The sequence below is a fragment of the Diaporthe amygdali genome, assembly GCF_026229845.1.
Source record: "Diaporthe amygdali strain CAA958 chromosome Unknown NODE_11_length_1138210_cov_64_948100, whole genome shotgun sequence".
Lineage (NCBI taxonomy): Eukaryota > Fungi > Ascomycota > Sordariomycetes > Diaporthales > Diaporthaceae > Diaporthe > Diaporthe amygdali.
The window spans coordinates 350,123-375,637 of NW_026517031.1; the positions used below are offsets into that span (position 1 = coordinate 350,123).

The 25,515-nt window shown below is 54.9% G+C and overlaps 10 protein-coding genes across 10 annotated transcripts; 6 read left to right on the forward strand and 4 right to left on the reverse strand.

Moving 5' to 3' along the window:
- Positions 1-760: 760 nt before the first annotated feature.
- On the reverse strand, positions 761-2,081 carry J7T55_014380 (ZIP Zinc transporter; the record flags this gene model as incomplete). Its single annotated transcript, XM_053142370.1, has 2 exons — positions 761-1,870; positions 1,923-2,081. The coding sequence occupies 2 exons, from the start codon at positions 2,079-2,081 to the stop codon at positions 761-763; spliced, it is 1,269 nt and encodes a 422-aa protein (XP_052994570.1).
- An 888-nt stretch (positions 2,082-2,969) lies between these two features.
- Positions 2,970-7,600, forward strand: J7T55_014381 (multidrug resistance-like protein; the record flags this gene model as incomplete). The annotated part of the gene is made up of 4 exons (XM_053142371.1): positions 2,970-3,735; positions 3,788-4,155; positions 4,210-4,426; positions 4,491-7,600. The coding sequence occupies 4 exons, from the start codon at positions 2,970-2,972 to the stop codon at positions 7,598-7,600; spliced, it is 4,461 nt and encodes a 1,486-aa protein (XP_052994571.1).
- A 1,500-nt stretch (positions 7,601-9,100) lies between these two features.
- J7T55_014382 (ca2+ transporter) lies at positions 9,101-10,847 on the forward strand (the record flags this gene model as incomplete). Its single annotated transcript, XM_053142375.1, has 4 exons — positions 9,101-9,793; positions 9,920-10,033; positions 10,097-10,215; positions 10,337-10,847. 4 exons carry the CDS (start codon positions 9,101-9,103, stop codon positions 10,845-10,847), a joined length of 1,437 nt encoding a protein of 478 aa, XP_052994572.1.
- A 365-nt stretch (positions 10,848-11,212) lies between these two features.
- On the reverse strand, positions 11,213-14,458 carry J7T55_014383 (uncharacterized protein; the record flags this gene model as incomplete). The annotated part of the gene is made up of 2 exons (XM_053142376.1): positions 11,213-12,340; positions 12,398-14,458. 2 exons carry the CDS (start codon positions 14,456-14,458, stop codon positions 11,213-11,215), a joined length of 3,189 nt encoding a protein of 1,062 aa, XP_052994573.1.
- Positions 14,459-15,708: 1,250 nt separating this feature from the next.
- J7T55_014384 (AAT family transporter) lies at positions 15,709-17,283 on the forward strand (the record flags this gene model as incomplete). The annotated part of the gene is made up of 1 exon (XM_053142377.1): positions 15,709-17,283. One exon carries the CDS (start codon positions 15,709-15,711, stop codon positions 17,281-17,283), a length of 1,575 nt encoding a protein of 524 aa, XP_052994574.1.
- Positions 17,284-17,552: 269 nt separating this feature from the next.
- Positions 17,553-18,245, reverse strand: J7T55_014385 (uncharacterized protein; the record flags this gene model as incomplete). The annotated part of the gene is made up of 1 exon (XM_053142378.1): positions 17,553-18,245. The coding sequence occupies one exon, from the start codon at positions 18,243-18,245 to the stop codon at positions 17,553-17,555; it is 693 nt and encodes a 230-aa protein (XP_052994575.1).
- A 510-nt stretch (positions 18,246-18,755) lies between these two features.
- Positions 18,756-20,057, forward strand: J7T55_014386 (retinol dehydrogenase 13; the record flags this gene model as incomplete). Its single annotated transcript, XM_053142379.1, has 1 exon — positions 18,756-20,057. The coding sequence occupies one exon, from the start codon at positions 18,756-18,758 to the stop codon at positions 20,055-20,057; it is 1,302 nt and encodes a 433-aa protein (XP_052994576.1).
- Positions 20,058-20,603: 546 nt separating this feature from the next.
- On the forward strand, positions 20,604-20,888 carry J7T55_014387 (uncharacterized protein; the record flags this gene model as incomplete). Its single annotated transcript, XM_053142380.1, has 1 exon — positions 20,604-20,888. The coding sequence occupies one exon, from the start codon at positions 20,604-20,606 to the stop codon at positions 20,886-20,888; it is 285 nt and encodes a 94-aa protein (XP_052994577.1).
- Positions 20,889-21,337: 449 nt separating this feature from the next.
- J7T55_014388 (vesicle-associated membrane protein) lies at positions 21,338-22,130 on the reverse strand (the record flags this gene model as incomplete). Its single annotated transcript, XM_053142381.1, has 2 exons — positions 21,338-22,007; positions 22,093-22,130. 2 exons carry the CDS (start codon positions 22,128-22,130, stop codon positions 21,338-21,340), a joined length of 708 nt encoding a protein of 235 aa, XP_052994578.1.
- A 467-nt stretch (positions 22,131-22,597) lies between these two features.
- Positions 22,598-25,059, forward strand: J7T55_014389 (uncharacterized protein; the record flags this gene model as incomplete). The annotated part of the gene is made up of 2 exons (XM_053142382.1): positions 22,598-22,735; positions 22,789-25,059. 2 exons carry the CDS (start codon positions 22,598-22,600, stop codon positions 25,057-25,059), a joined length of 2,409 nt encoding a protein of 802 aa, XP_052994579.1.
- Positions 25,060-25,515: the final 456 nt, after the last annotated feature.

The following is a 25,515-nucleotide window of genomic DNA, read 5'->3' on the forward strand; positions in this document are numbered from 1 at the left end:
GTCCAACAGTTTTTGGGCGTCACCTTTGGGTGGTTCGGTGGCGGCAACGCCTTGGAAAATGTAAAAATCGCGAACGCGGTACAATGAGCCGCCTCTGCCAAATTGCAGTACTACCTAAACAGCATGCGTGAATATTAAATATGTATAAATGAGTGCAAACGTCCATTCAACTGATCATTGGAGAATGGCAGTCACCTAGGTATATATGAGTCCATGGTGTTCATAGATCATGTTCATACTGCCAACATGCCACGCACCCTTTCCACTCCTGAAAGGTCCATTTATGTCCAAATCCAAGTGATCGGTGGATGTGGGTGGCCATCAGATGAGTAGCGCCGAACGCAGCAATGAGCGGCTCTGAGTTAGGAAGTTGCATAACAGGCCCGAAACTCATGGCCCTGGTCTATCATATATCACAATTCCGAAGTGATTTGAGATTAAGGTACATGGAGACTACGTACCCACCTGCCTAGGTAGGTCAAAAATAGCGGCGTAGCAAGTCAATTCATGTGGACTGCCTCCTAAAAGCCACGCTCTATTACAGGTCTTCTTTAGATGGGCTTTTTCTATTAGATTCACCACGGCATTCTCTTCGACCACAGTATAAGAGCGCAACAGAACAATGCTGTTGACTGTGGCAGCAAATCGCGCTACCTCGACCGCCTCCTCATCTTAGCCTTCTATACATCTAATGCCTTCTACCGTCCGTCTATCAGTCAGCATCCCGACACGTCCAAGATCTAAAAGAGAACCAAACCCCCTAGTCGTGCCACGAGATCCAAAGCATGATGCCCGCGCCCAAGGCAATAGCCGCAAACTGGCTCAACGTCTTGACCAGCTCCTCCTTCCTGTTCTTGCCCGTCTCCAGCAGCTCGGGGATGACAGCCACGGTGCCCACGTACAGGAACGTGCCGGCGGTGAAGGGGAGCAGCAGGTCGCCGTATGTCAGGCTGGTGCCCCAGATGCCGCCGTTGAGGGGCAGGGCCTCGGCCGCGCCGGAGCCACCTCCCAGCTCCTGGACGGCGATGCCGATGCAGGTCCCCAGCAGGGCGCCGACCGCGGTGATGAATTGCGCGCCCATGGCGGCCTTCTTGCTGAACCCTGACTGCACGAGGAGAGCAAAGTCGCCGACCTCGTGGGGGATCTCGTGGAAGAACACGGCCATCGTGGTGGTTGCGCCGACGGTCGGGGAGGCGTAGAAGGAGGCTGACATGGCCAGGCCGTCGGTTATGTTGTGGGTGAAGTCGGCTATCATGTTCAGGATGCCGCCGAGCTTGACGCTCTGGTTGAGCTCCTTCTCGGAGGTTGCTTCCTTTTCGCTCGCGGTGCCGTTCGTCTTCTTCCGGGATTTCACGCCTGTAGCATCAACGCCGTCAATGGCGGTGGACATCGCGACATCATTACCATGTTCATGGGAATGCGAGTGACTGTGTCCATGGCCGTGGTCGTGGCCGCCACCGCCCCCAGTCGCAATTCGAAGCCCCTTATCCATGGCTACGAAAGTCATGAAGCCGACCAGGATGGCAACGCCGAGCAGCAGGTTCCGGTTTGGCTCGACCATGACGAAGCGGGCTCTCTCGAGGTCGTCCTCACCCAAGAATATCTCAGGGAGCAGGTGAAAGAGTGTATCGCCCATCAGGCCGCCGACGGCGAAGGCGACCATGATGGACAGGGAAGAGGGGTCGATATTCGGTGGGCATAGCGCGAGGAGGAAGTTTGGCGGTCCGGAAATGTAGAGGGTGGCCAGCAGGGCGTTGATGGCGGGCGAGCTGCTGGGGAAGAGGACAGAGAAAAGCTTGGTGACCTGGGAGGTCTTGCCGGAAAGACGGGCAAGCTTCTGGGCGGTGAGGGTGTGCACGATAGGGCACTCCTGGGTAGATTGTCAGTTTGCCAGCTTCACCATGCTAAGAGGGGTTACATACTTGGAGCTGGTCCTCGATCTCTTCGAGGCTCAGAGGCGGCCCCAGCGTCACGTCGTCTAATACCGCATCCTTGGCGCTCTCAGCTCGGACGAGAGCTATGGCGAAACATAGGACGAGGCCCAGGGTCAGCCTGCCCCAATTGACCCGCAGTGAAGGCATTGTCGGCTCGGGATGCAGGTGTGTCGTGGGTATTTGGCCGAACAAGAGGTAGCTTTGGGAGAGAGGATAGGGGTGAAATAGATGCAACTAGTCTCACCGCTAGGCACGCGACAGTCGGTAGGCGACAGACGACAGCTGTCTCCCTCCGTTCGAGGGAGATGACGGTCTTGGTACGCCCAAGTAGTCAGCCATCTCCTCCATAGCAAATGAGCGGGTCAGCCGGCGCCGGAGGTCGGCAAGCTTCTGCAAGATTGTTAAAGTCGGTTCTCACTTTAACCTTGTTGGACCCCGCTGTAACCATGCACAGGGCCCACAGGAGCTCCCCACAGCTCCCCGTCACTCGGGGTCCCAGGGCTCCCTGGCCGAGGTGCCCTATACACGTATAGACGAACTCGAGGGCTCAACACCACCCTTCATATACCCTCTCCTCATGCACGTCTTTCTGGCCGCCAATCTCAGATATTTATCCATCACTTTAAATTTTCAATGTACTCAGCGCGGATGACCGGTGACTAGAGCATTCTAACCTCCTTACCATGACCATGCACATAGCACAGGGCCGAGGCGCAGAAATGGATAAACATCCTTGCCTTGCGTGGGATGGGTTGGGCCTTATCTGGAGGACCGAAGCTCCAATTCGGGTCAAGATCCCATGCAGTCCTTGTCAACCGCGTCCATTAGACGAATCCCTCGCGCCAAGCCCCTGAAACCGTCATCTGCGGACAGTTGGTGGCTCTATCCTTGGTGAGGACTGAAGCAATTGAAGCTTCCTGAACAGCGAGCATTCTGCGGCTACTCGATACCAAGTCCCGAGCTTTCAAATAGCCCACTTTCGCTGTCGCTTGGCTCACCACGTCCTACTCATACTTTCTTCCTGCTTAGCTCGCCATGAGCAACATTACCTCCTCTGCTGCCTGCTGGCCAACCGCCGACGAGAGCTTCGGGCCTGTTATTCGAGACTGTCGTGGGGGATTTGATTTCACCATCGCCTTCGAGCAATATCTGTTCTCAATCCTCCCAGCGTCCCTCCTGATCATTGCCGGTCCCCTGCGGTTGAAATATCTCAGCAAGTCACCTTCCGTGGTCGCCGGCCATGCCTTCAAGTTCGCAAAGCTCGCCGCCGTTGGCCTCTTCGCGGCCCTGCAGCTCTCGCTCTTAGCCGTGTGGGCAACGCAGCCTGAGGCCCTTGGCCGCGTCAAGACCGTCTCGGTAGCCGCGTCGTGCGTGTCTTTCGTTGCCAGCCTGATATTCTGTGCACTTACGTACGCCGAGCATGCGAGGTCGCTGAGGCCCTCGTCAATTCTCAATGCCTATTTGTTGATATCGCTGCTGCTGGATGGCGCGATACTGCGGACGTTCTGGCTGTCAGATCTCGCCACCTCTGTCCGTGCCGTGTTTACTGCGTCCTTTGCTCTTAAGGCATGCCTCTTGGTACTCGAGGCCAAAGAAAAGGCTGGGCTCATCATCGGGAATGACAGGCAGAGCAACCCTGAGGTCACCAGCGGTTTATACAGCCGCGGTTTATTCAGCTGGCTGAATCCCTTGTTGCTCGATGGTTTCCGTCGCCTATTGAAGCCAGCTGATCTTTACGCTCTTGATAAGTCGATGAAGGCTGCTGTTCTGAATGACAGGTTTTGGGTCACGTGGAACAAAGGTCGGTGATTTCAAGTCCACGAGAGATGGAGTCGTCACTGAGATTCAGACAGTCAAGCCGAACAGCAACAATAGGCTCCTCGTATCATGTATCAGGACCCTGAAGTGGCCGCTCATGGGCGCCATATTCCCGCGTCTGCTCGAGCTTGCCTTCACTATCTGCCAGCCGCTTGTGCTCAATCAATTCCTGACCTTCCTCGAGGACCCCACCGAAAGCATCAACCACGGCTACGGTCTGATCGGGGCATATGGACTGGTCTACCTGGGAATAGCTCTTTCCAGCGCCTTCTTTTCTCATCAGGCTACACGGACGCTCACGATGTTGCGCGGTATCCTGGTTTCTGCTATTTTTGCCTGCTCTACTCAGCTTAGTACCACAGCTATCGACAACGCCGCGGCGGTGACGCTCATGAGCACTGATGTCAGTCTACTTGCCTCATGTTAACGACAATAATTTGGAACTAACAGACAACAGGTCGACGCCATTATCCGCGCAACGCGAGAAATACTCGAGATGTGGGCGAACATCCTGCAGATCGTCATCGCAACGTACCTGCTGAGCAGACAGATTGGTGCTGCCTTCGTTGGCCCTATTATCGTCAGCGCCGTATCTTTGGTCGCGACAGTGTTATGCGGGCCTCCTTCGAAAAAATTCATGATGGCTTGGATTACAAAAGTACAAGAACGTGTTGGTAAGGGACATTTTTGTAAAAGGCTGCTGTTTATAATCTGTTCACAGTACTAAGTCATATGCAGGCATTACCTCTACTATGCTGGGCCACATGAAGAGTATCAAGATGTCCGGACTTGGCCAAAGGATCGGCGACACTATTGCCAAGCTGCGGAAGGACGAGATCGACGCGGCAGCCCCTTTCAGGAGGATGAACGCAGTAACTTCTGCGCTCGCCCAGGTCCCACTCCTCATTTCTCCTGTCGTGGCATTTGCGTTCTTCGCGATCGGTACGGTCAATTCGGGAGAATCATTGCAGGCCACGAGAATGTTTTCTTCTCTCTCACTTATCATTCTTCTTGGACAACCTTTATTCTGGATGTTTGAGGCCGTCTTGGATATCAACGCCGGTGCTGGGTGTTTCAAGAGGATCGAGAAGTTCCTCTCCACGGCTTCGAAAGCCGATAAAAGAGCAGACGCCATGCCAACTTCGCCTCGGAGCTATGAGTACGGCTTGGAAGGCTCCACGACTCAGCTCAGCCCCCGTCTTCCGGAGGGTCTCGAGCTTGAGGATTTGGTCCTAGCGCAGCAAAATGGAGCAGAGCCTCAGGGTGTACGAGTTGAAGATGCTTGCTTCCGTTGGTCACCAGAAGACGCTGCAGTGCTGAAAGACGTCAGACTCATGGTCAATCGCGAAGAACTCGCAATCATTGTTGGCTCTGTGGCAAGTGGTAAGACGACGCTGCTCAAAGGTCTCCTGGGTGAAGTCCCACATGTCACTGGCAGGGTCAGCCTCCAGAGACACAGAGTTTCTTGGTGTGATCAAAGTCCATGGTTGACCAACGATTCAATCCGCAAGAACATAGTGGGATTCTCTGAGTACGAGGAAGACCTTTACCGACTGGTCACTCATGCCTGCGACCTGGAAAAGGATTTTGCGAGCCTCGAAGATGGTGATCTGACCGTCATTGGGTCCAATGGAATCGCCCTGAGCGGTGGCCAGAAGCAAAGAGTTGCACTGGCGAGGGCTGTCTATTCCCGCCCACAGCTGGCGCTTTTTGACGATCCGTTCAGTGGCCTTGACAATCACACTACACGTGTCGTGTTCAGCCGGATCTTCGGCAAGGATACCGGCTTATTGCGGCAGTGGGGGACGACGGTGGTCCTCGCGACTCAGGCCGTCAAATTGCTGCCATTTTCTGATCGTGTCATCGTGTTAAGGGATGGTATTGTGGCCGAGCAGGGCAAGTTCGCCTCTCTGAGCAAGACCGGCGGTCATTTGGCATCCTTGAACGATCAGGATGAATCAGCGCATAGTAGCGATGATGAAGCTGAATCAAGCGCAGCACCAAGTCATTCAGGCCCAGTGCAGGAAGCCATACCCAAGGTTCCCAGGCCAAGCCAGGCTCAGCCAGAAGACAAGCGCAGACAGCGAGGTGACTCCGCTGTGTACGGTTTCTTTATAAAGACCATCGGAATGCCCTTTGCTATGGGTCTTTTGGTCTCGGAGATCGCATGGGCGTTTTTATCTAACTTTTCGACTGTCTGGTTGAATTTCTGGTCTGAGGCGAATGCCGAGCACCCCAATCAGCGCATCGGTTACTACCTTGGGGTCTTCACAGCACTGCAGATTCTAGGAGTTGTCAGCTTTGGCCTTGTAGCGATGTTTGGGATGCTCTTCGTAGCCTCCAGGACGGGCATGCGATTACACCAGGTCCTGCTGGATGCTGTGGTACGAGCCCCGCTCTCACTATTCACTAGCACAGACATTGGCTCGATCACGACGAGATTCTCCCAGGATATCGGGATCATAGACAGGTCGCTACCTCTGGCACTCTTGGTGACCATTGCGAACCTGCTGAGCACGATAGGTATTGCTGCCTTGATCGCCTCCTCCACGGGCTACATCGCCATAAGCTTCCCATTCCTGGTCGCTGTCTTCGTCTACATCCAGAGGGGCTATCTGCGAACCTCGCGACAGCTCCGTCTCCTTGACCTGGAGCAGAAGGCCCCCGTTTACACGCAGTTTCTAGAGACACTCTCCGGCCTGCTCACGATCCGGGCGTTCGGGTGGGCCAAATCCGTCCTGGAACTGAACCACGATCTGGTGGACAAGTCTCAGCAGCCGTTCTACCTCCTGCTTATGGTGCAGCAATGGCTCACCCTCGTGCTCAACCTCGTCACGGCGGCCTTAGCAGTGTTGATCGTAGGCCTTGCAGTGAGGCTCCGTGATTCCGTGTCTGTCGGCCTGACTGCCGTCTCACTCATTCAACTGATAAACCTCGCTGAGAACCTGAAGATCCTCATCCAATTCTGGACGTCGCTCGAGACATCCATCGGCGCCGTGGCTAGGATCAAGAATTTCAGTGAAGAGACACCCGACGAGAGGCTGCCAGGCGAGAACCAGCAGCCGCCGCAGAATTGGCCCGAGAATGGAAAAATCGAAATCAGGGACCTTTCGGTCAGCTACGGCGAGGACCTCGAGCACAAGGCTCTCGACGGCGTGACCCTGACCATCAGGGCAGGCGAGAAGATCGGCATCTGTGGACGCACAGGCAGCGGCAAGTCGACGCTGCTGCTCTCGCTCCTACGTCTGCTCCCCAGTACCTCGGGCACCATCCACGTCGACGGGGCCGACCTCGCGACCCTCCCGCGTGACAAGGTCCGCTCGCGCCTCATAGCCGTGTCCCAAGACCTCTTCTTCCTTCCCGGCACGATTCTGCAGAACCTCGACCCGTACGGCAACGCCGGCACCAGCGCGGGCCCGCCTGTCGAGGCTGTGCTGCGGCGCGTGGGGCTTTGGGAGCCCGTTGCCGCGGCGGGCGGGCTGGGCGCCAAGTTTGACGAGGACAAGTTCAGCCACGGCCAGCGGCAGCTCTTCTCGCTGGCGAGGGCGCTCCTGCGCAGGGACAGCGGGATCGGTGGGAAGGTGGTGCTTTTCGACGAGGCGACAAGCAGTGTCGATGCGGAGACGGACGCGCTGGTGCAGAGGATCGTGAGAGAGGACTTTGGTTCGCACACTGTTATGTCGATCGCACACCGACTGGAGACGATTGTGGACTTTGACAGGGTCGTAGTCCTGGAGAAGGGCTGTATTGTTGAGGAGGGCTGTCCGCGCGATTTGCTTGCCCAGCCTGGGGCCAGTCGATTTAGGGAGCTGTGGGATGCTAGTCGGCGGGCTGGACGGGTGGATTGAATGTATTTGAGGTTTATTGTAGAATTTTAAGTCATCTAGCTATATACAAATGCCTCGTGGCGGGATAGCGTAGCTTTGCAGATTTTACTGTGGACGTGGTCGAGGTTAGAATGAGCGTAATCACATGCCAAGTCCAAGCTGCATCGATGCTTCAGCGCCCACTCTTTGCCCACATATCCTTCGCAGGAAACTTGACTTAGACAGGTATACTTTGAATGTGATTATTTATGATGATCTGTTAATTTTCCTTTTGCGTTTTCCCTTCTTCTTCTTCGACAGGATCACGTGGCCAAGGCCCTAGAACCATCCGTGAGAAACAGCCATTGACAAGCTTTCCGCCCAGCGCCTTGGTGTCTCTGACGGTATAGCTTGGCTGTTGCTTGTCGTTGCTTGTCGGTGCTTGTCACTGTGGTCAGACGTCTGGCCTGTCATCAATTGGCCGGGACAGATGTTGCTAAATGCGGCCCAGGCCGATGAAGAAGAGACGGGATAGCTCGACCAGCGTCAGCTACACCTGTGATAATTAAATGTTTTTAAGTTTTTCTCTTCAACATGCGAGCTTTAAGAAGAGATAGACTCAGCTCGGCCCAGCTCAGCTCAGCTCAGCTCAATCTCACCTCACGAGCCACAGCGGATACTGGACAGTACGCTTGTCCCCACACCAAGGCCTGGGCCTGGAACTTGGGACCCCAATCTTTTTGACAGCGCAGTCCGCATCATGCAGGCGGTGAGATGTGGCCCCCATCCTGGGCACGCCTCTTCCTCTCCCTCCCTGCTTTTCGTTCTTCCGCCTTCCCCAATCCCCCCAGGGTCGCATCTGTCAAGCCAGCGACGTAATTCTGGCCGGGCATGAACAAGCCTCCCCTGCTGAGTCGATGCGAGTAGCCAACTGAAACAGCCGCCAAGGCTCTATTTAATTCCTGGCCTTGCCCAGTGGAATTTGCGATGAGAAGATGGTCTTGGCGATGACCACTCTGACCAGCACTATGCTGTGTACTGCAGCTCCCAGACAAGAATAGGAGACACGACAGCAGGCAGGGAGGGAGCCAGACTGCCAGCGAGCGCGACACCGAGTGGTTAGAGATAGACGCCAGTCACTGACGAATCTGGTATTTTTGGTATAGTAGCGTTTCTCTTCCATGCTTGCTGCTGCTCTTGCTCTGTCAGTCTGTTCCTTGATTTCGTGTTGCACTCAGTCTAGACTGACTGTTGAATTTCCCTTCCTTCGTGAAGACCTAGTCCTGCTTTTGTTGTTGTTGCTGCTGCTGTTGCTAAGAGCGCACGTGTTTGTGTGCTCTTCCCTTCCTCTGTCTCATCTCCCTCACCCCACAGGGCGCTGGATATCCCCATACTGTCCCCAGAATTCGGGCCGCCTGCCTGACTTGGTCTGTTTGTTTTATTGTCTGATCGACTGGCTGTCCTCAATAAACGGGTGGCTCCTCCCCGACAATCACTTTTAAACCGTTTCAACCTTAGACGACGTCCCACGAGCCCGAGAGGATGTTGCGAGCTCCACAACCACGACAGTCGACGTCCTCGCGCAGCAACAACATGGCCACCACCGAGAAGTCGAGCTCGCGCGACCCAGCGCTGCCGCAGCACGAGCCTGTCCGCCACAAGCACGACGATGGCAATGGCAACTCGACCATGACCCCTCACATCAAGGCCGCCGGCGAGAGTGGCCGCAGGGGCTTCGGCACCGAGTTCTTCCCCATCGTCTGGAAGTCGTCCTGCAAGGCCTCGTCCGCCGTCAACGTCCTCTGGCCCGTCGTCCCCGCCGCCATCGCCGTCAAGTACGCCGCCGGCGAGCAGCACCTCGCTATCTTCATCCTGACCTACATCGCCATGGTTCCCTGCGCCAACCTGATCGGCTTCGCCGGCCAGGAGTTTGGCCGCAAGTTGCCTCCTGTTGCCGCTGTGATTGTTGAGACTACCCTGGGCTCCGTCGTCGAGATCATTCTATTCCTGGTCCTGGCCGTCCGCGAAAGGAACGAGGAGATCATCAAGGCCGCCATCTTGGGGTCTATCTTGGCCAATATGCTGCTGTGTCTCGGGCTCTGCTTCTGGGCCGCTGGCATGCGCCGCGACGAGTCCCACTTCAGCGAGGCTGTCGCCGAAGCTGGATGTGGCCTGCTTCTCACCGCTGGTATTGGTCTCGCGGTGCCTACCGTGTTCACCTTGGCCTTCCAAAATGTAAGCGAATACGCCTACTCCTCGGTCATTTTGGCAGCTCTGTAGAGTGATCTCGAGGTTGCCTTCTTGCCCCGCCCCTTTTGAATCTCGTTATTGCTCGTCAACCGCTAACACGGAGCTTTCAAGACCGAGGGCCAAACCGCCGAAGCCCTTGCAAGTACCGTGCTGCAGGTCTCTCGCTCTACGGCCGTCATGTTAATTATCGCCTATTTCGTCTATGTCTGGTTCATGGGGCACACTGTAAGCTTTGGAGCTTCTACCACTTGTTTCCAACCAAGACTCATACTGATCCCCATGATCTAGCACCATGGTATTTATGAGGCCGTATTTGAGTACGATGAGGAGCGCGACCACGATGCCCATAAGGACGCGCACAAGGCGAAGCTCACCACAACCGAGTGTGTGATTGCGCTTGTGATATCGTACGTAAATCTCCGTTCTGCCCAAGACGCCCCGCAGAAATATTGCTGGGGCACCTCAAGATGTCCCAGCTTCTGTAAGTCCCCGAAGAGGCAAAATTGGTTGCTGACCCCTAACAAACAGGATCGCACTGGTCAGCATCATCGCCGTAGCTCTTGTTGAGGAGATCCCCTTCATCGTCGAGAACCACGGGGTTTCGGATCCGTTTATGGGTCTCATCCTCGTGCCGCTGGTAGAGAAGGCGGCGGAGCACATTACAGCTATCGACGAGGCCTGGGACAACCAGATGAACCTCGCGCTGTCGCATGTGCTCGGCGCTACGCTGCAGACGGCCCTCTTCAACGGACCCTTTATCGTCATTGTCGGCTGGGGCATGAAGTTCGACATGGGCCTCGACTTTGACGTCTTCAACCTGGTCATGCTGATACTCTCCATCATCACTGTGGGCAACTTCTTGCGCGACCAGAAGAGCAACTACCTCGAGGGCTTCCTGTTGGTCGTTGTGTACGTCATCATCGCCATAGCTGCTTTCTACAACCCAACGCTTGCCGAGGGCGAGGCCACCTCCGAGGCCACCTCCGAGGGCACTACCGAGGGCTCGACGACCCATGAGCGGTCCCTGTTTGGACTCTAGGACGAATTTCACCCAGGGAACAACGAAAGAGGGTGGCCGGGTGTCTCTGTCCCGTTCTGGCGTTTGAAGGCAACACGTGATATACGATTTATTGGATACGGCTGAGTACATGCATAGCGAGCGAAGTAAGAGGCAATATTTTAATGGACCATGCGAATGTTTCTTTTACGGCGTTGAACTCGGAGAGACAAAATCTTCTAAGAATCCAATTATATGGCTCTTCACGATGCAAAAACATGTGCTGTGAAATTCTTCGAGGTTCATTTTCAGAAACTGATGGCCAAATCATCGTCCGGCCAGAGAGCCCTATCAGCCTGGTAGATCATGTCTGACGAGGTGAGATAACTCATTGGCGCTTCCGTACCTCAATTTATGATGAACTGTGGTAGATGCGACTCAGGGTACGCGTAGTGCTCCGCCATACAGCCCCAACAAATAGGCTCGTCAGCCGTAACCACAACACAGTGAGCTTGGCCTTTGCGAATCAGAACTGCGGTAGCACAGAGTCTAGCTACCCAGTTGTCCCTCGCCCGTATGACTCCAACGGAAGGCGGGGTGTTGAGAAGGTGCTCCCAAGAGTCCAACGATGCAATGTCCTTGTCTGCGGGCAGCTCGCTGCGGTCACAATCACAAGTGAACTGCAATATTTCAACACCATCTCTCTCCAAATCCAAAACATCCAAGTCGGCGACCCATTGACCTTCGTCTTTAACAGAGAGGACGGACTCGAGAAGGAAAATCTGTTGATCAATGTCGCCGGTACTACCCCATTCAAGAGGCATCTCCCACTTAGTGAAAGATAGATGAAGCGATGTTCCTTCGAAGCTGTCTGTACGCTTCCCATCGTATGATCTGTGATCGATTGTGGGGGCATTGTGCGTTGGAGCTCGCATCGAAGGCTCATTCGGCGAAATCATCAGAACCATCCCGGCATGGCCAACGTTGCCTATTAAATGTCGAATGTTCATGCCGACATTAGCAGTCGTAGGGTCGGACAATAGTATTCCTGCAACAAAGATGGAATTATCAGAACAAAGCGCGACGACTGCTTCCGTGTGTTCAATATCAATGTTGAATTGTCCAGACTCCGTCATCGCAATGCATGCAAAGGAATGCGCTCGCGTCATTTCATCGCACAGCTTTTGCACAGAAGTGTTGAGCACCTTGGTGAACGAGTCTTCCAGTGCCGAGGATTGTCGTGGGAACCATTTGGCCTTGAAGAGCTCCTGATTGACCAGGCGCAGAGAGATGGTGGCGTCAGGAAGCTGGTTGTAGAGAACAGATACTATCTCCAACGCTCGAAGACTCAGGATCCATTCAATGGATAGCTCTCTATATTCACCGACTGTATAATAAGAACCTATTATTCTGCCGCTGTCGCTGTCGACTAAGCCTGCATGGTGGCTTTCAGCGTCAGCATCGATGTCGGACGACCTCTTTCTTTTCTTCCCTGCCAGCCGTTTGCGACGGCGTAGGAATGTATTGGGCTGGCCCTAGAATCGAAACTTTTGTCAGAATGCGTAGCTCGGAGTTACTTATGCTTTACTTACCTGGAGAAAGGTCATTAAAAATCCGACGACGTCGAACCCGTGGCCCTCTATCTCCAGCCACTTTAAGCTTGTCTGAACGTCTACGGCCATAGCAGCGCGAGACATTTGCGACTTGAGATCATCGAATCTGTGCTCATAGACTTCCTTTCGCACAAACAGACCGAAGCCGACTGACCAATTGGGTATAGGAATGAATTGTAGCTGGACAAATTCAACGGATTGCGCATTTTCAGCGAACAGCAACGGCGGGGTTTCCCACTCGTAAACGCCTTTGGAGACGGACTCAAAGGCTATTGGGTTGCGGGATGCGTTGAAACCCTTCTTGCGCGGGATGTGTCCTTGGTCGTATACGACATGGCAGCGTTCGCCTAGCTGTTGTATGCTAGCTTGGCGATATTGTTGCTCGTCCCTTCGAGTTGTTCGTCCTTCGCGGTCTTCAGCATAAATCCATCGCACATTCTGCAGAAGCTCTGATCCACCTTCCTCGAGCTGGCTCGGGTCATCCAAGCCAGCCTGCACTGGGCTAATTGTGGCCCATTCGTGAGTTACGTTAAAGTCTCCGTCGTCTGTGCTCCTGCATATAATTGCATCTTCAGGCGCCAAATTAAGTCGCTGAGCTACACTGCGGAAAAGCTCGAGGCCTATCTCCGTGCCATCCTTTTTCTTGAGGGATTGTAGGACATCTGGGTTACAAAGGCCAAAAAACGGCGGGCGTAGCACCTTCTGGTGTCCAAGGAGGTTTGTGTCTTTCCTCCAACCGAGGCTAACGAACCTCATTTTATCCTGGCGCTTGTTAGGGCTTTGGCTCGAAATCGTACCAGCTGCTTGACAAAGTTTAGACAACCACGATAGGGCTGTCTTTTCAGTTTCTTCGCTTGCTTGTAAGAGATCTCCAATCTTTTGGAACCATTGGACAGAGGGCTCGAGATTCGAAAATGTGACCTCCCACTGACGGAGAATTGCTCCTAGGCAAGTCAGCCATATCTCGTCGACACTGGCTCGTTCGCCTTGAAACTCGTCGCTCATGATCTGGAATGCACTCCCGTAATACCTCAGGTGAGACAGTGCTAGAGACCATCGAGTCGCAATGCCTAGACCTGTGTCATGGGCTTCTTTGTCTTGTACGTCTCTCCTCGGAGCGCGATATCCGAATCCAAGACTGAGCACTCCCAAAGCGGGGAATAATTCATCGGAGAATGAAACGCTGGTAGCTTCCTCCTGGAAGACCTGAAGATTTGGGTACAAGTGCCATGAGGAAATTGCGAGCAGCACGGAACGATCGAAGGCCACCTGCGGCTCATTTCCCAGCAAAGCCTCCAAGACCTTCATCGACCGAATCCATGCTTGGGTGACCTTGTCAAATGTCTTCCCAGAGTCCAAGAAGGGAAGTTGAATATTGTTGATGGTAAGCTTGAACTGCGTATGTTGGGACACTGTGTAGTGATCGGCTCTTCGTAGCCAGGATCTTGCACTTGCGTCCCATCTTGCCAGATCTGATCGCTTGAACTCTTGCAATACCGCCAATTGGGTATAGGGATTCACAATCAAATTCTGCTCCAGCCGGGCCTCAACCTGACGTTTTCTGTCGTGCACGAGCTCGACCCAAATTGCTGTGGCTTGTTTAGAGTCCCAGGCCCTCGCAAGCATGCATGCGAGTAGGTAAACGCTTAATGATGCTGAATTGGAAGTGGCCGCAGCCCAAAGTGAGGTCCCATCGGCACCAACGAAGTCTCGGAATGGACCATTTTCGTCGGTGCCTTGAGGGTTCACTCCAGGTCGGCGAAGGGTATCAGAGACTCGAGTACCGAACGCTTTAATCAATTTTGGCGTCTCTGGTACGATGTCGTTGAATAGGAACCCTAATCTACAAGCCAACTTGTGCTGTTGCCCACCTTCTGCTTGTTTACGACGCTGGAGCGACAACGCCGGGCCAACCGGCAAGAATTCGACTGGGGGATTGCACCGTACTAGAGAAACGTCTAGGTTGATGTTGACGAGCCCGGCGATGTTCTGATTATTAGCGGCAACGATGGAGCCGCTGAGGTTGGGAATGGATGTCATCTTTGCTCATGTGGTCGCTCGAGGCGATATGGGGGCAGTAAAGGAAGTTTTGGTGAATTAATGCCGAGAGTGTTGACGTGTTGAACGCAGTATTTTCACATCATTTGTCCCTGTATCGGGACTCAAGCTGCCACAAGAAGAGGGGAAACCACCAATCCTTAGACGTGGCCGCGGTGAGATTCCTATTCGACAGTTGGTCTTGCAGAAGAGTGGCAAGTCACATATCACAGTGACCTCGACTTGCGGTGTGAGTCTGCAAGATCAGGCCCAAGCACGCCAGTCGGACAGACCAATCATGCATGTAAGCTGCACTCACCCAAATTGAGTTGCTCTTGTAATATCTGGAGCTACGGACACTGGCACACAGTCACGAGATGAAATCGCTAGCATGAAGGGTGATGTAGTTCATGGGTGTATTATGATCCTCACCCAGCTCCCGCATCTTCCAACAGAAGAGTGTGAAGGCTGATGGCGGTTACAGAGGTGTCCTGTCATTATGTTGATCCAATTCGAGACACAACATGTCAATGGCGAATCTCATTGGCTGTCGGCTGATGCGTTACCTCCACCGATCTGACGACAAGTATAGAGTTCTCAAGGTCATGAGAGAATTGAATGCACCTCCTGAATTCTAAGAGAATCCTCACGAAATCAAAGTGTCTCGTGGATCACAACGTCGTCTTCTCAAGACGATGTATAGAATGTGGTGTGGCAGCGCTCAGGGGGTTTTCTAGGTATTACGAACCGTGAGCTGGTCCTCTTAGGCCTGTCAGTCCGCAGATAGTCGGGCTCTAGCCCAGCAATTGTAGGTGAGCTATTATATGGCTAATTGAATAGCCATTTTGAGAATTCAATGACAAGTACTGCTCAGAATGCTTATACTGGAAGAACACAGGTACTATTACGGTCGTGGGCGACTTGTCAGGCGCGACATTAAATTGGTCATGGAATAGCCCAATCCGGTCGGGCTCTAGCCCCTAGCGGCTAGCGGGGCACTGACACCTTCTACTTATACCACCCCATCACCCAATACCTAGTCAGACGCCGCAGTAATTGGCTTCGCCTGCGATGGCGTGCTAGCTCAGAACTTTCAACATCATCCTACGCAGCCGCGCCTTAAAAGGGCACCTGTGGGAGCCTCCTCCAACATGGGCCGCTTGCAGCCGCCTGGTCTCTGCGCGGCGCTCCTCCTCCCTTCCCTCTGACGAACCTGCGACCCGCCCAGCACACAACTCGTCACACAACTCACCATGTCCGTGCATGAGAAAGGCCCCTACGACCATGAGGCCGCACCGGCCTACGAGCCTCACGAAGGCCATGTGAACGAGGACAAGCTCCGCCGCGCTCTCTCGGCCAGACAGGTGCAGATGATCGCCATTGGAGGCACTATTGGCACGGGGCTCTTCCTGGGCACCGGCAAGGCGCTCGCCACGGGCGGCCCCGCATCGCTGCTCATCTGCTACGCCATCGTCGGAGGCATCGTGTTCACGACCATGCTCTGCCTCGGCGAGATGGCCGCCTACGTGCCAGTGGCCGGCTCGTTTTGCACCTTTGCGGGCCGCTATGTGGACGATGCGTTCGGCTTCGCCCTTACGTGGAACTACTGGTTCAACGACGCCGTCTCGACGGCCGCGGACCTCGTCGCCCTGCAGCTCATCCTGCAGTACTGGACTGACTCGTTCCCCTGGTATGCGTTGGGCTTGATCGTGTGGGTGGTTCTCGTGCTTGCCAACATCATCAATGTCAGGGCGTACGGCGAGCTGGAGTACTGGCTCAGCCTGCTCAAGGTCGTGACCATTATCATCTTCATCATTCTCAGCATAGCGGTGAATGTAGGCGGGAACACGGACCACGCCTACATTGGCGGGAAGAATTGGCACATTGGCGATGCGCCCTTTGTCGGCGGCATAGGCGGCTTCGCCTCGGTCTTTGTGACGGCGTCGTTCGCCTACGGCGGCACCGAGTCCATCGCCATCACGGCGGGCGAGACGCGCGATCCGGCGCGCACGCTGCCGCGCGTTGTCCGCAACGTCTTCTGGCGCATCCTGCTCTTCTACATCCTCTCCGCGCTCATGATCGGTCTCAACGTCCCATATAACTACCCAGACCTGAACACGAAATCCACCCATACCTCGCCGTTCACTATTGCCTTCACCATGGCCGGCTCCAAGGTCGCCGGCTCCTTCGTCAACGCCGTGATTCTCACTAGCGTCATCTCAGCCGGCAACCATGCCCTTTTCGCCGGGTCCAGGCTGCTATTCACCCTCGGCGCGAACGGGCATGCGCCCAAAGTGTTCACGAAGCTCACGCGGTTTCAGGTGCCTTGGGTGGCAGTGCTCACCACGAGCTTCATCTCTGGGTTGCTCTTTGGCGCCTCGTTCATCGGCGCCGGTCAGCTGTGGACCTGGCTGCAGAACATCGTTGGCGTCTCGAACCAGCTGTCGTGGATCTCGATTGGCATCGCGTCGCTGCGCTTCCGGGCTGGCATGAAGGCGCAGGGTAAGGAGCACCTCCTGCCATTCAAGAACTGGACGTACCCCTTTGGTCCTATCATCGCGGTCGTTCTGAACGGCTTCATCATTCTGGTGCAGGGGTGGAGCAGCTTCAAGGGCGGCTTCAGCCCCGTGGACTTCGTGAGCTATTATATCGAGCTGCCCATCTTTGTGATCATGATCATCATCTGGAAGCTGGTCAAGAAGACGGAGTTCAGGAGGGCGCATGATATGGATCTGGTCACGGATGTCTATACGAAAGAGGACATGGAGGTTGAGCAGGACGGCTGGAAGGGGAGAGGGAAGAGGTTCAGTACATGGCTTTGCTTTTGAGGGGCAAGTGGCATGTACCTACTACGGGGCGTCACTTTATTACAGAGTCTAGAACGACTTGTATAATTCGCTAATAAGGGTATCTTAATATCACAATATTTCCATCCATCTATTTCCTTTGCCTGGATATTGGTGTAATCATCCACGCGCCCGCTTCACCGTATGTTTAATGTCCATGCTCTCAACTGCCTGAAAGCCACCACAGAACAGTCGCCGAATCTCCACTGCACATTTTCCACCCTCTCAGCAGGAGCAAGCCCACAACCAGCTCAGGCATCTGGCCCCAAATATTTCTCGAGGTCAACCCGCCCAAAGATCCTCTGCTGCAGCCTGTCGGCCCTCTTGCGGTCCTCAGCCGCCATCTTGCGCACCTTCTTGGCGTCCAAGAGCTTCGGTTTCTCCTTTTCCTTCTTCGCTTCAAAATCTTTGGGCACCACAACGCCAATCCCCAAGCGGTCATCTTTGGACTTCGCCTTGATGGGGTAGTGCGTCCCCTGCCCGGCAGCGCCGAGCCCCGTGCGGGCGTCTGGATCCCAGCCCTGCGACTCGAGTACCGACAGGCCCATGCGGGTGCGATCCAGCGCGGATGGCGGGTGTGAGTGCGCCAGGCAGACCTGGTGGGCTATCGAGGATTCATGGTGGCCGCCTGTCATCCCGCTGCTACTTCCATCACTTGCTGCCTTGTCTGTGGGTGTGAGTGGTATCTTGCATATGTCGCAGATGGCGACTGTGGCAGGCTGCTTTTGCATTGTTGCGGGCTCTGGCTTCTTCAGGACCATGTTGAGGTAGAAATCGCTGATTGACTTCCCGTTCGTCTGGCCTCCTGGTTGTTTTGCTGTATTTGGATCTTCGTTCAAGGCGGGCACGAATTTGATCTCGTTCCGTCGTAGGCCTGAGCCGAAGGGTTTCCTGTGATGGAGTGGGACATCATCGTAGTCGTCCTCCCTCTCATCCCCCGACATCTCGAAAAAGTTGCTGTTGAGCTGGGCGTCACGAACAGATCGCCCCTCTCTCTTCTGTTTTGAGTGTACTCAAGAAGGGAACTTTATTTAACCAAGTGGCAAATTTATGGCGACAGCAGGAAGAAAGAGGAATGTAGTCAAGGTAGATAGAGAAGTCGAAGTCGAAGTCGAAGTCGAAGTCGAAGTCGACGTCTACATTGGAGCCTATCGCACGCCAAGGCACATGAGCCACTAAGTCCCGCCACCCCGGCAGGAACCGAAGCGTTGGGTCCAGGTGCAGGGCCCTGTTCAGTGGGGCCTCCAAATTTGGGCCCCTGACGCAACAGACACATGGAATTCGTGTTTCCCATGCAGCCTTGTTGAGCAGAGCATCTGCAGTGCTGTCATTCTCAACCCCCTATTCCGCCCACCGATCTCGACCGTTCCCTCTTCACTGAAACTCCAAACCTTCCACACGACATGGTCCTGCAGTGATCACAGCCTCCCGTCGTCCTCACCCGTGCGCCGACCATGCCGATCCCCTTCCTCATCCACGCCTACAACTATGGCCTGCCGGAGTGGTTCCCCGACCCGTGGAAGCTCGCCGGGGTCACCGGGGCCCTGGGCGCCCTCGGCATCACCAAGCGCTACTTCAACGGCGCCCTCAACCTCACCGAGCGCAACATGCACGGCCGCGTGGTTATGATGACGGGCGGCACGTCGGGCGTGGGCGCCGCCGCGGCGCTGGAGCTGGCCAAGCGCGGCGCCCAGCTGGTGCTGCTGACGCAGCTGCCGGCCTCCGACCCCTTCCTGGTCGAGTACGTCGACGACCTGCGCGCCAGGACGAATAACCAGCTCATCTACGCCGAGCAGGTCGACCTGATGTCGCTGCACAGCGTGCGCCAGTTCGCCACCAAGTGGATCGACAACGCCCCGCCACGGCGGCTCGACATGATCGTGCTGTGCGCCGCGACGCTCACGCCGCCCGGCGGCCAGCGGCAAGAGACCCCCGAGGGCGTCGAGCACACCTGGATGGTCAACTACCTGGCCAACTACCACCTGCTGGCCATCCTCAGCCCTGCCATCAAGGCCCAGCCTTTCGACAGGGACGTCCGCATCATCATCGCGACGTGCTCCAGCTACATCCGGGCCCCGCCGCTGCGGGACGCCCAGGCCCATGCGCTGGACAAGAAGGACTGGTCGCCTTCGGCCGCGTACGCGAGCAGCAAGCTGGCGCTGATGACGTTCGGGCAGGCCTTCCAGAAGCACCTGGACGCTTACAAGAGGCCGGACGGGTTGCCTATGAACGCGAAGGTGGTTTTTGTGGATCCAGGATTCGCAAGGACACCGGGCATGAGGAGGTGGATGACCAGGGGATCTCTATGGGGGCTGTTCGTCTACCTGATATCTTACTTTCTGACGTGGCTGTTTTTGAAGAGCCCATTCATGGCCGCACAGTCTTTTCTTTTTGGGGCCTTTGACGGGAGCGTCATCAGGGACCCAGGCGGCAAGATCTTCAAGGAGTGCATCGAGGTGGACTGCGCCAGGAAAGATGTGAAGGATGACGAGATTGCAAAAAAGTTATGGGAGTCAAGCGACAAGCTCGTCGAGACGGTAGAGAAGCAGGCCGCGCAGAAGAGGGCGCAAGAAAAGAAGATACGCGAGGAGAAGGAGAAGAGCGAAAAGGCCGAGCAGGAGAAGAAACAGAGGGCAGAAGAGATTGAGGCGTTGGTCGACACTATCAAGAAAGGCAAGGCCAAAGAGAAGGAGAAGGAGGCTGACAAGAAGACCAAGAACAGGAGGGTCAAGTTTGGGCACAAGGCTGTGCAATAATTGGATATATACACAATGATATTATGTGAATGAGTCTCGAGTTCCGCCACCTGGCGAGAATGTCCTTGATACCTCCAGTTGTCTTGGTGAATAGGTCAACACAAAATGAGCGTGCCCTGAATTGGACTACACCGTAAGCTCCTCAAACATGTCCTCGGAGCGAGGAGTATTTGCCAGAATTCGCAAAATGTATTAAAGTGATTCACCGCGTTTCTCAAATTCGCAAAGCCCTGGGCGATGATGCCGCCATAGTTCCCGCGGCCTATCAATTGCGGGGCTACTAAGACGGCAACTGTCAGTGATCAACACAGTAGCGAACAACTTACCTCACTTGTTCCTAGTCTTCATATTGCACGACTGCAAAGGTCTCTTTGAGAGCAAGTCAAAATATCTGTATGACAGTATCCTGAACCTCCTCGCAACTTTGAGATACGCTGCAACACTGAATCGAAGAGCGTGATCCATCCAGTGCCCACTGCCTTGTTCCGCCGGCCCGCCAACTCACTCATTCGGCCACCCACCCGTCACGACCTCTCAACTAGCACAATGTCCCAACCAAGACCACCACCCCCAGGCACTATTCTTCCGGGAGGAGGGCCCCCTCTCATACCACAACAGCTCATCGCACCATTCCAGGCGGCGTGGGAGAGACACGCCCACCAAGCCCACAACTCGGCTCACCGGCACCCAGTCTTCTTCACCGAGCGGCTCATGAGGCCGCCTCCGACGCTCGGCGGCCCACCGGCGCCGAGCCTGACGATGAGCCCAGTGGCGCAGGGCTACGTGTACCAGGAGGGGCAGCTAAAGGCCACGCCTGCTTCGAAGCTGTGAAGGACAGAGGGCGTGGGCGGGGCAATTGACGTGTATTTGCTAGAGGGCAGCCAGGACGTCGCTGTGCGCATGCTTGCTGCAGTCTGCGATTGTATGCAGTCTGGCTTGTTAATTCTACTGCTGGATACGATGCGTGGAATGAGACGTGTCGAAATGGGAATGTCACTCATATTCATGTTCATGGAGGCGGGTGAACGGTATGGGTATCATCAAGTGATTACGGTCGCGAGGAATATGAACCTGCCCTCAAGGCAATCAAATGCTTAAGAGTAAAAGTAATTCCTGGGTAGTAGAAAGAGAGTTCCTCTTCCATCCTCAACGGATGCAGTCCAACCGTAACGCCATACCTGCTTCAAGCAAAATAACAATGAGCCGAACCCATACCAAAATACAAATGGACAGCGATGAGGGCAGTTAAAGTATTCACCGCATGAACGAGATCCATCAGATCAGACCTTGACAGCAATGATAATCGCCACCACAATCAGCACCAGTACGAGAATTAGCAGTGCCATCAGCTTGACATTCTTCCACCACATCTCCCTCTTCAAGCCCCTGCTGCGCACGCGGAACTCCCTGGCAGACCCGCCAAGGCGGTCCGTCTTGTCGACGAGCAGGTCGATCCTCTCGCCGCGCTCGAGCAGGCCCTCGATGTTGCGGGTCATGATGCCGCGGACATCGTCGATCTCGCGCTGGGCGGTGGTGATGGCGTCGTCACGGCCGCCGCTGGTGGCGCCGTACTCGACCATCAGGCCCTTGAGCTCGGCGTTGAAGGACCCGGCGCCGTAGTTGGGCAGGTCGTCGAAGGCGGTCGTCTCGGCCGGGAACTCCGCCAGGAAGCGCTTGCGGATCTCGAACAGATAGCCGAAGGGGATGCGCCGCCCCAGCGACGACTCGGCCACCACTAGGAAGGTCAGGCCGCCCGCCGCCGGCGACGAGCCATGCTCTGACGGGGACTCGGCGATGTAGTGGATGTGGTGGTTGCCGTGCGTGTACGTCAGCTTCTGTGGCGTGTCATGGTTGATTTTGGGCAGGATGAGTGACGCGAGGGACGAGGTCTGGGAGGCGGCGGAGGTGGTGCACTCGGAGAGGATGGTGGTGTTGTGGGCGATGCACGAGCTGTGTTTTTGGAGTGTTAGTCCAGTCTCGCATGGGCTTGAGCTGTCATGAGCCCTTGAGAAAGGGGGGAAAGGTGAGTAATTACTAGAGCAGGGGCGTCGCAGGAGTCGATGAGGAAGCCATTTTCGATATTTTGCTTCTGTTCCAGCAGAGAAGGCTATGCAGTGTTTGTGTTTAGAGGAATCCCTTTGGAGAAGATCATGGATCGTCGCCTCAGACGACGGTGAGGGTTGGATAATGCTATTGCTCAGTGGAACGCCCGCCCTGGTTCATGCTCAGGCGGTCATTAGGCCAAGTTGAACAGGGGTCAGCGCTGTTCTCCAGCAGTGCTCCGTGCTCTTTTACGATGACGACAACCGTCAATCCCAGTGTCAGCGGCAGGCAGTAGCCAGGCCCGGATGTCGGTGACAGGCGGCAAAATCCGAAAAGTTCTGGAATCAATTACACTGTGTAGATGCAAAGCCCGGGAGCCAGGCTCTACTTTGTTTGAGCCTCGCGATGCGCCGAGGCATCATTGACGTGCGCCGCAAGCTAACTTCCTTTTCTTTTCGGGAACACTATGTTTTCGGTGGCTCTTACAGACTTTGGCCATGAAGTCCCTCTGGAAAACCGCCTGGGCACTTGAACGAAGGTCCCATGTTCTCCTTCCTGTAGTGTCTGCGGTCCCCATACCTGCTACCAGACGAGGTCAGAAATTCACAGGTGCAAGCGGATATGGAGGGGATGATGTGAGCCGGAACTAATTCCCTTTCCAGAGATCCACAACACTGACTTTGCGTAGCGACGAGCTGCCGGGGCGCCATCCTACCAGACGCTCCAAAATCTTCGTTCAGACCTCGAAAATCAGCAAGACAGCGATGCCTCCTCAACATCCACTCAGCCGCAGGGCTTCAGGTCCCGGAGCAAACAAGGAGATCGCTCTCGATACAACGTGTTCAACAGGCTAGTTTATGCTCGCTTTGACATGTTGGTCCGAGAGGGTAGCTTCAAGGACCTAAAGTCGCTAGGCATACGATCGGGTCAGGATTTAGCAAAGGAGGCATCTCTCTTCCGGAACGTCATCGACAAGGCTCTTGACTTGGCCACGCGCAAGGGACGTACAGGAAGGCAAGAAAACCCGTATTTCTGGAGTTGGCGAAATGCCTTCATCAACGGCGACATTGGGGCCCTCTCGACCGAGCTCAAACACTCTTTCACTAGCTTCATCATCAGACAACACCTCTCAGAAGATGCCATTGCATGCCATGAAAGATTGGCTGACTTCCGTTACCCACATGAATGGTTTCCGGCCACGAGGACAATGCAGAGGAAGATTCATTTGCACGTCGGACCAACGAATTCGGGCAAAACATACCATGCCCTGAAGGCATTAGAAGAGGCCAAGACTGGTGTCTATGCTGGCCCATTACGGCTTCTGGCCCATGAAATTTATACGCGATTCCAGGCGAAGGGCAAGCGCTGTGCTCTGATCACTGGAGAGGAGCAGAGGATTCCCGAGGGTGATGAAAGCTACTTCGCAAGTTGTACGGTCGAGATGACACCTCTCAACCAACGCGTTGACGTTGCCGTGATCGACGAGATCCAGATGATTGGGGATGAAATGCGAGGATGGGCTTGGACGCAAGCACTGCTTGGCATCCAGGCAAAAGAGCTCCATTTGTGTGGCGAGGAGCGGACAGTGCCACTCATCCAGGCTATCTGCGCCAAGATCGGAGATGAAGTCGTGGTCCATCGATACAAGCGTCTGAGTGGTCTGCAGCCCATGCAAGAAAGTTTGAAAGGCCGCTTTGAGAATTTGCGCAAAGGCGATGCGGTCGTGTCTTTCTCGAGGGTCAACCTGCACACGATCAAGTCTGGCATCGAACAGGCGACTGGCAAGAAGTGTGCTATTGTCTACGGGTCTCTACCCCCTGAAAGCAGAGCTCAGCAGGCTGCCTTGTTCAATGATCCTGACAACGACTACGACTTTATCGCCGCAAGCGATGCTATTGGCATGGGGCTCAACTTGGAAATCAAACGAGTTGTCTTTGAAGCTGTCACCAAGCATGATGGCAAAAAGGTTCGAACGCTGACGATACCCGAACTCAAGCAGATCGGCGGCCGGGCCGGAAGATACAGAACTGTAGCACAGGCGACTCAAGATCCGGCTGCCACACCGACACCGCCAACGTCCACTGAGAACCCGGTCCTTGAGCCAAAGGGCCCCAAGCCGGAATCGGGACAAGGGGGTCTTGTGACCACACTGGAAGAGGAAGATCTCGAAGTCGTTCATGGCTCCTTCGACGGCGAAGTAGAGCCTCTGAAGACGGCGGGACTTTTCCCACCCACTTTTGTCATCGAGCGCTTCTCGTCATATTTCCCAGCCGGGACACCATTCTCTTTCATACTTCTTCGTTTGAGAGATATTGCTCGTCTGCCATCTCTTTATCACATGTGCAATCTCAAGGATAACATCGACATCGCCAATATTTTACAAGCCTATCCGCTAAGCATTCATGACCGTTGCATCTTCCTCACAGCGCCGATATCATTGAAAGAAAATGGCATGATCGCGGTGCTCAGGGCTTTGGCGTCCCGCGTGGCGCACAACGACAGCGGCAAACTGCTTGACATCAAGGAGTTCAACCTCGAAATCCTCGACTACACCCTTGATAATTACCCGCAAGGTCGCGCGGTGTACTTGAAGCAACTGGAGGCCCTGCATAAATGCTTGACATTGTATTTGTGGCTGAGCTACCGCTACGTTGGCATCTTCCAAAGCCAGGCTCTTGCCTTCCACGTCAAGTCGATGGTGGAGGAGAGGATCAACGAGTATCTAGAGAAGCTCGACTACTCGCCCGAAGCCAGAAGGGAGCGGGTGCGGCAGATGCGGAAGGAAGCTACCAGAAAGGAGCGCATTGCTCTAAAGGTGTTGAGCGATGGGGAGGACGACGATCTTGAGCAAGAACAGGAGACGGTTGGTGACTGGACTGTGGAGGGCCACGAGGAGCCGCTTCTCAACGGCATGGGCGAGGCGGAAAAGATCCCGCATACACGTGAAGTAACCCCATGAGCCTGCATCCTTTCTCGTCGGAAGAACAGCAGCAGGCAGATAGATGTACAGGCGGCGATGACCACCACATGCATATGGCCTGAGTCGATGACCGCGGCCAAATAGAAGAGACACTACATCAGTACTGTAACATACACACATAGATTACGATATGACAATCACACTTCACAATGATACCCACAATTCTCGAGCAGGTCATTGTCACTCTTCTCATGTTGGCACCTCGCTATAGATACATGGACTTGTACGTGATGGCCCACGAATTGTTGCCCATGCCAAATGCACAATGCAGACGCGTAAGAGACGCGACTGCCTGCGTTGGCGGGGCATAGCTTAAGTGGTATGAGATCATCTCACAACCCCACCAAGAGCTTGAGCTGGAGCTCTTGCGACTTGGAACATTTGGTCGTCGCACAAACAACCACCCACTGCAGCCAAATCACAGTCCGTCAAGAG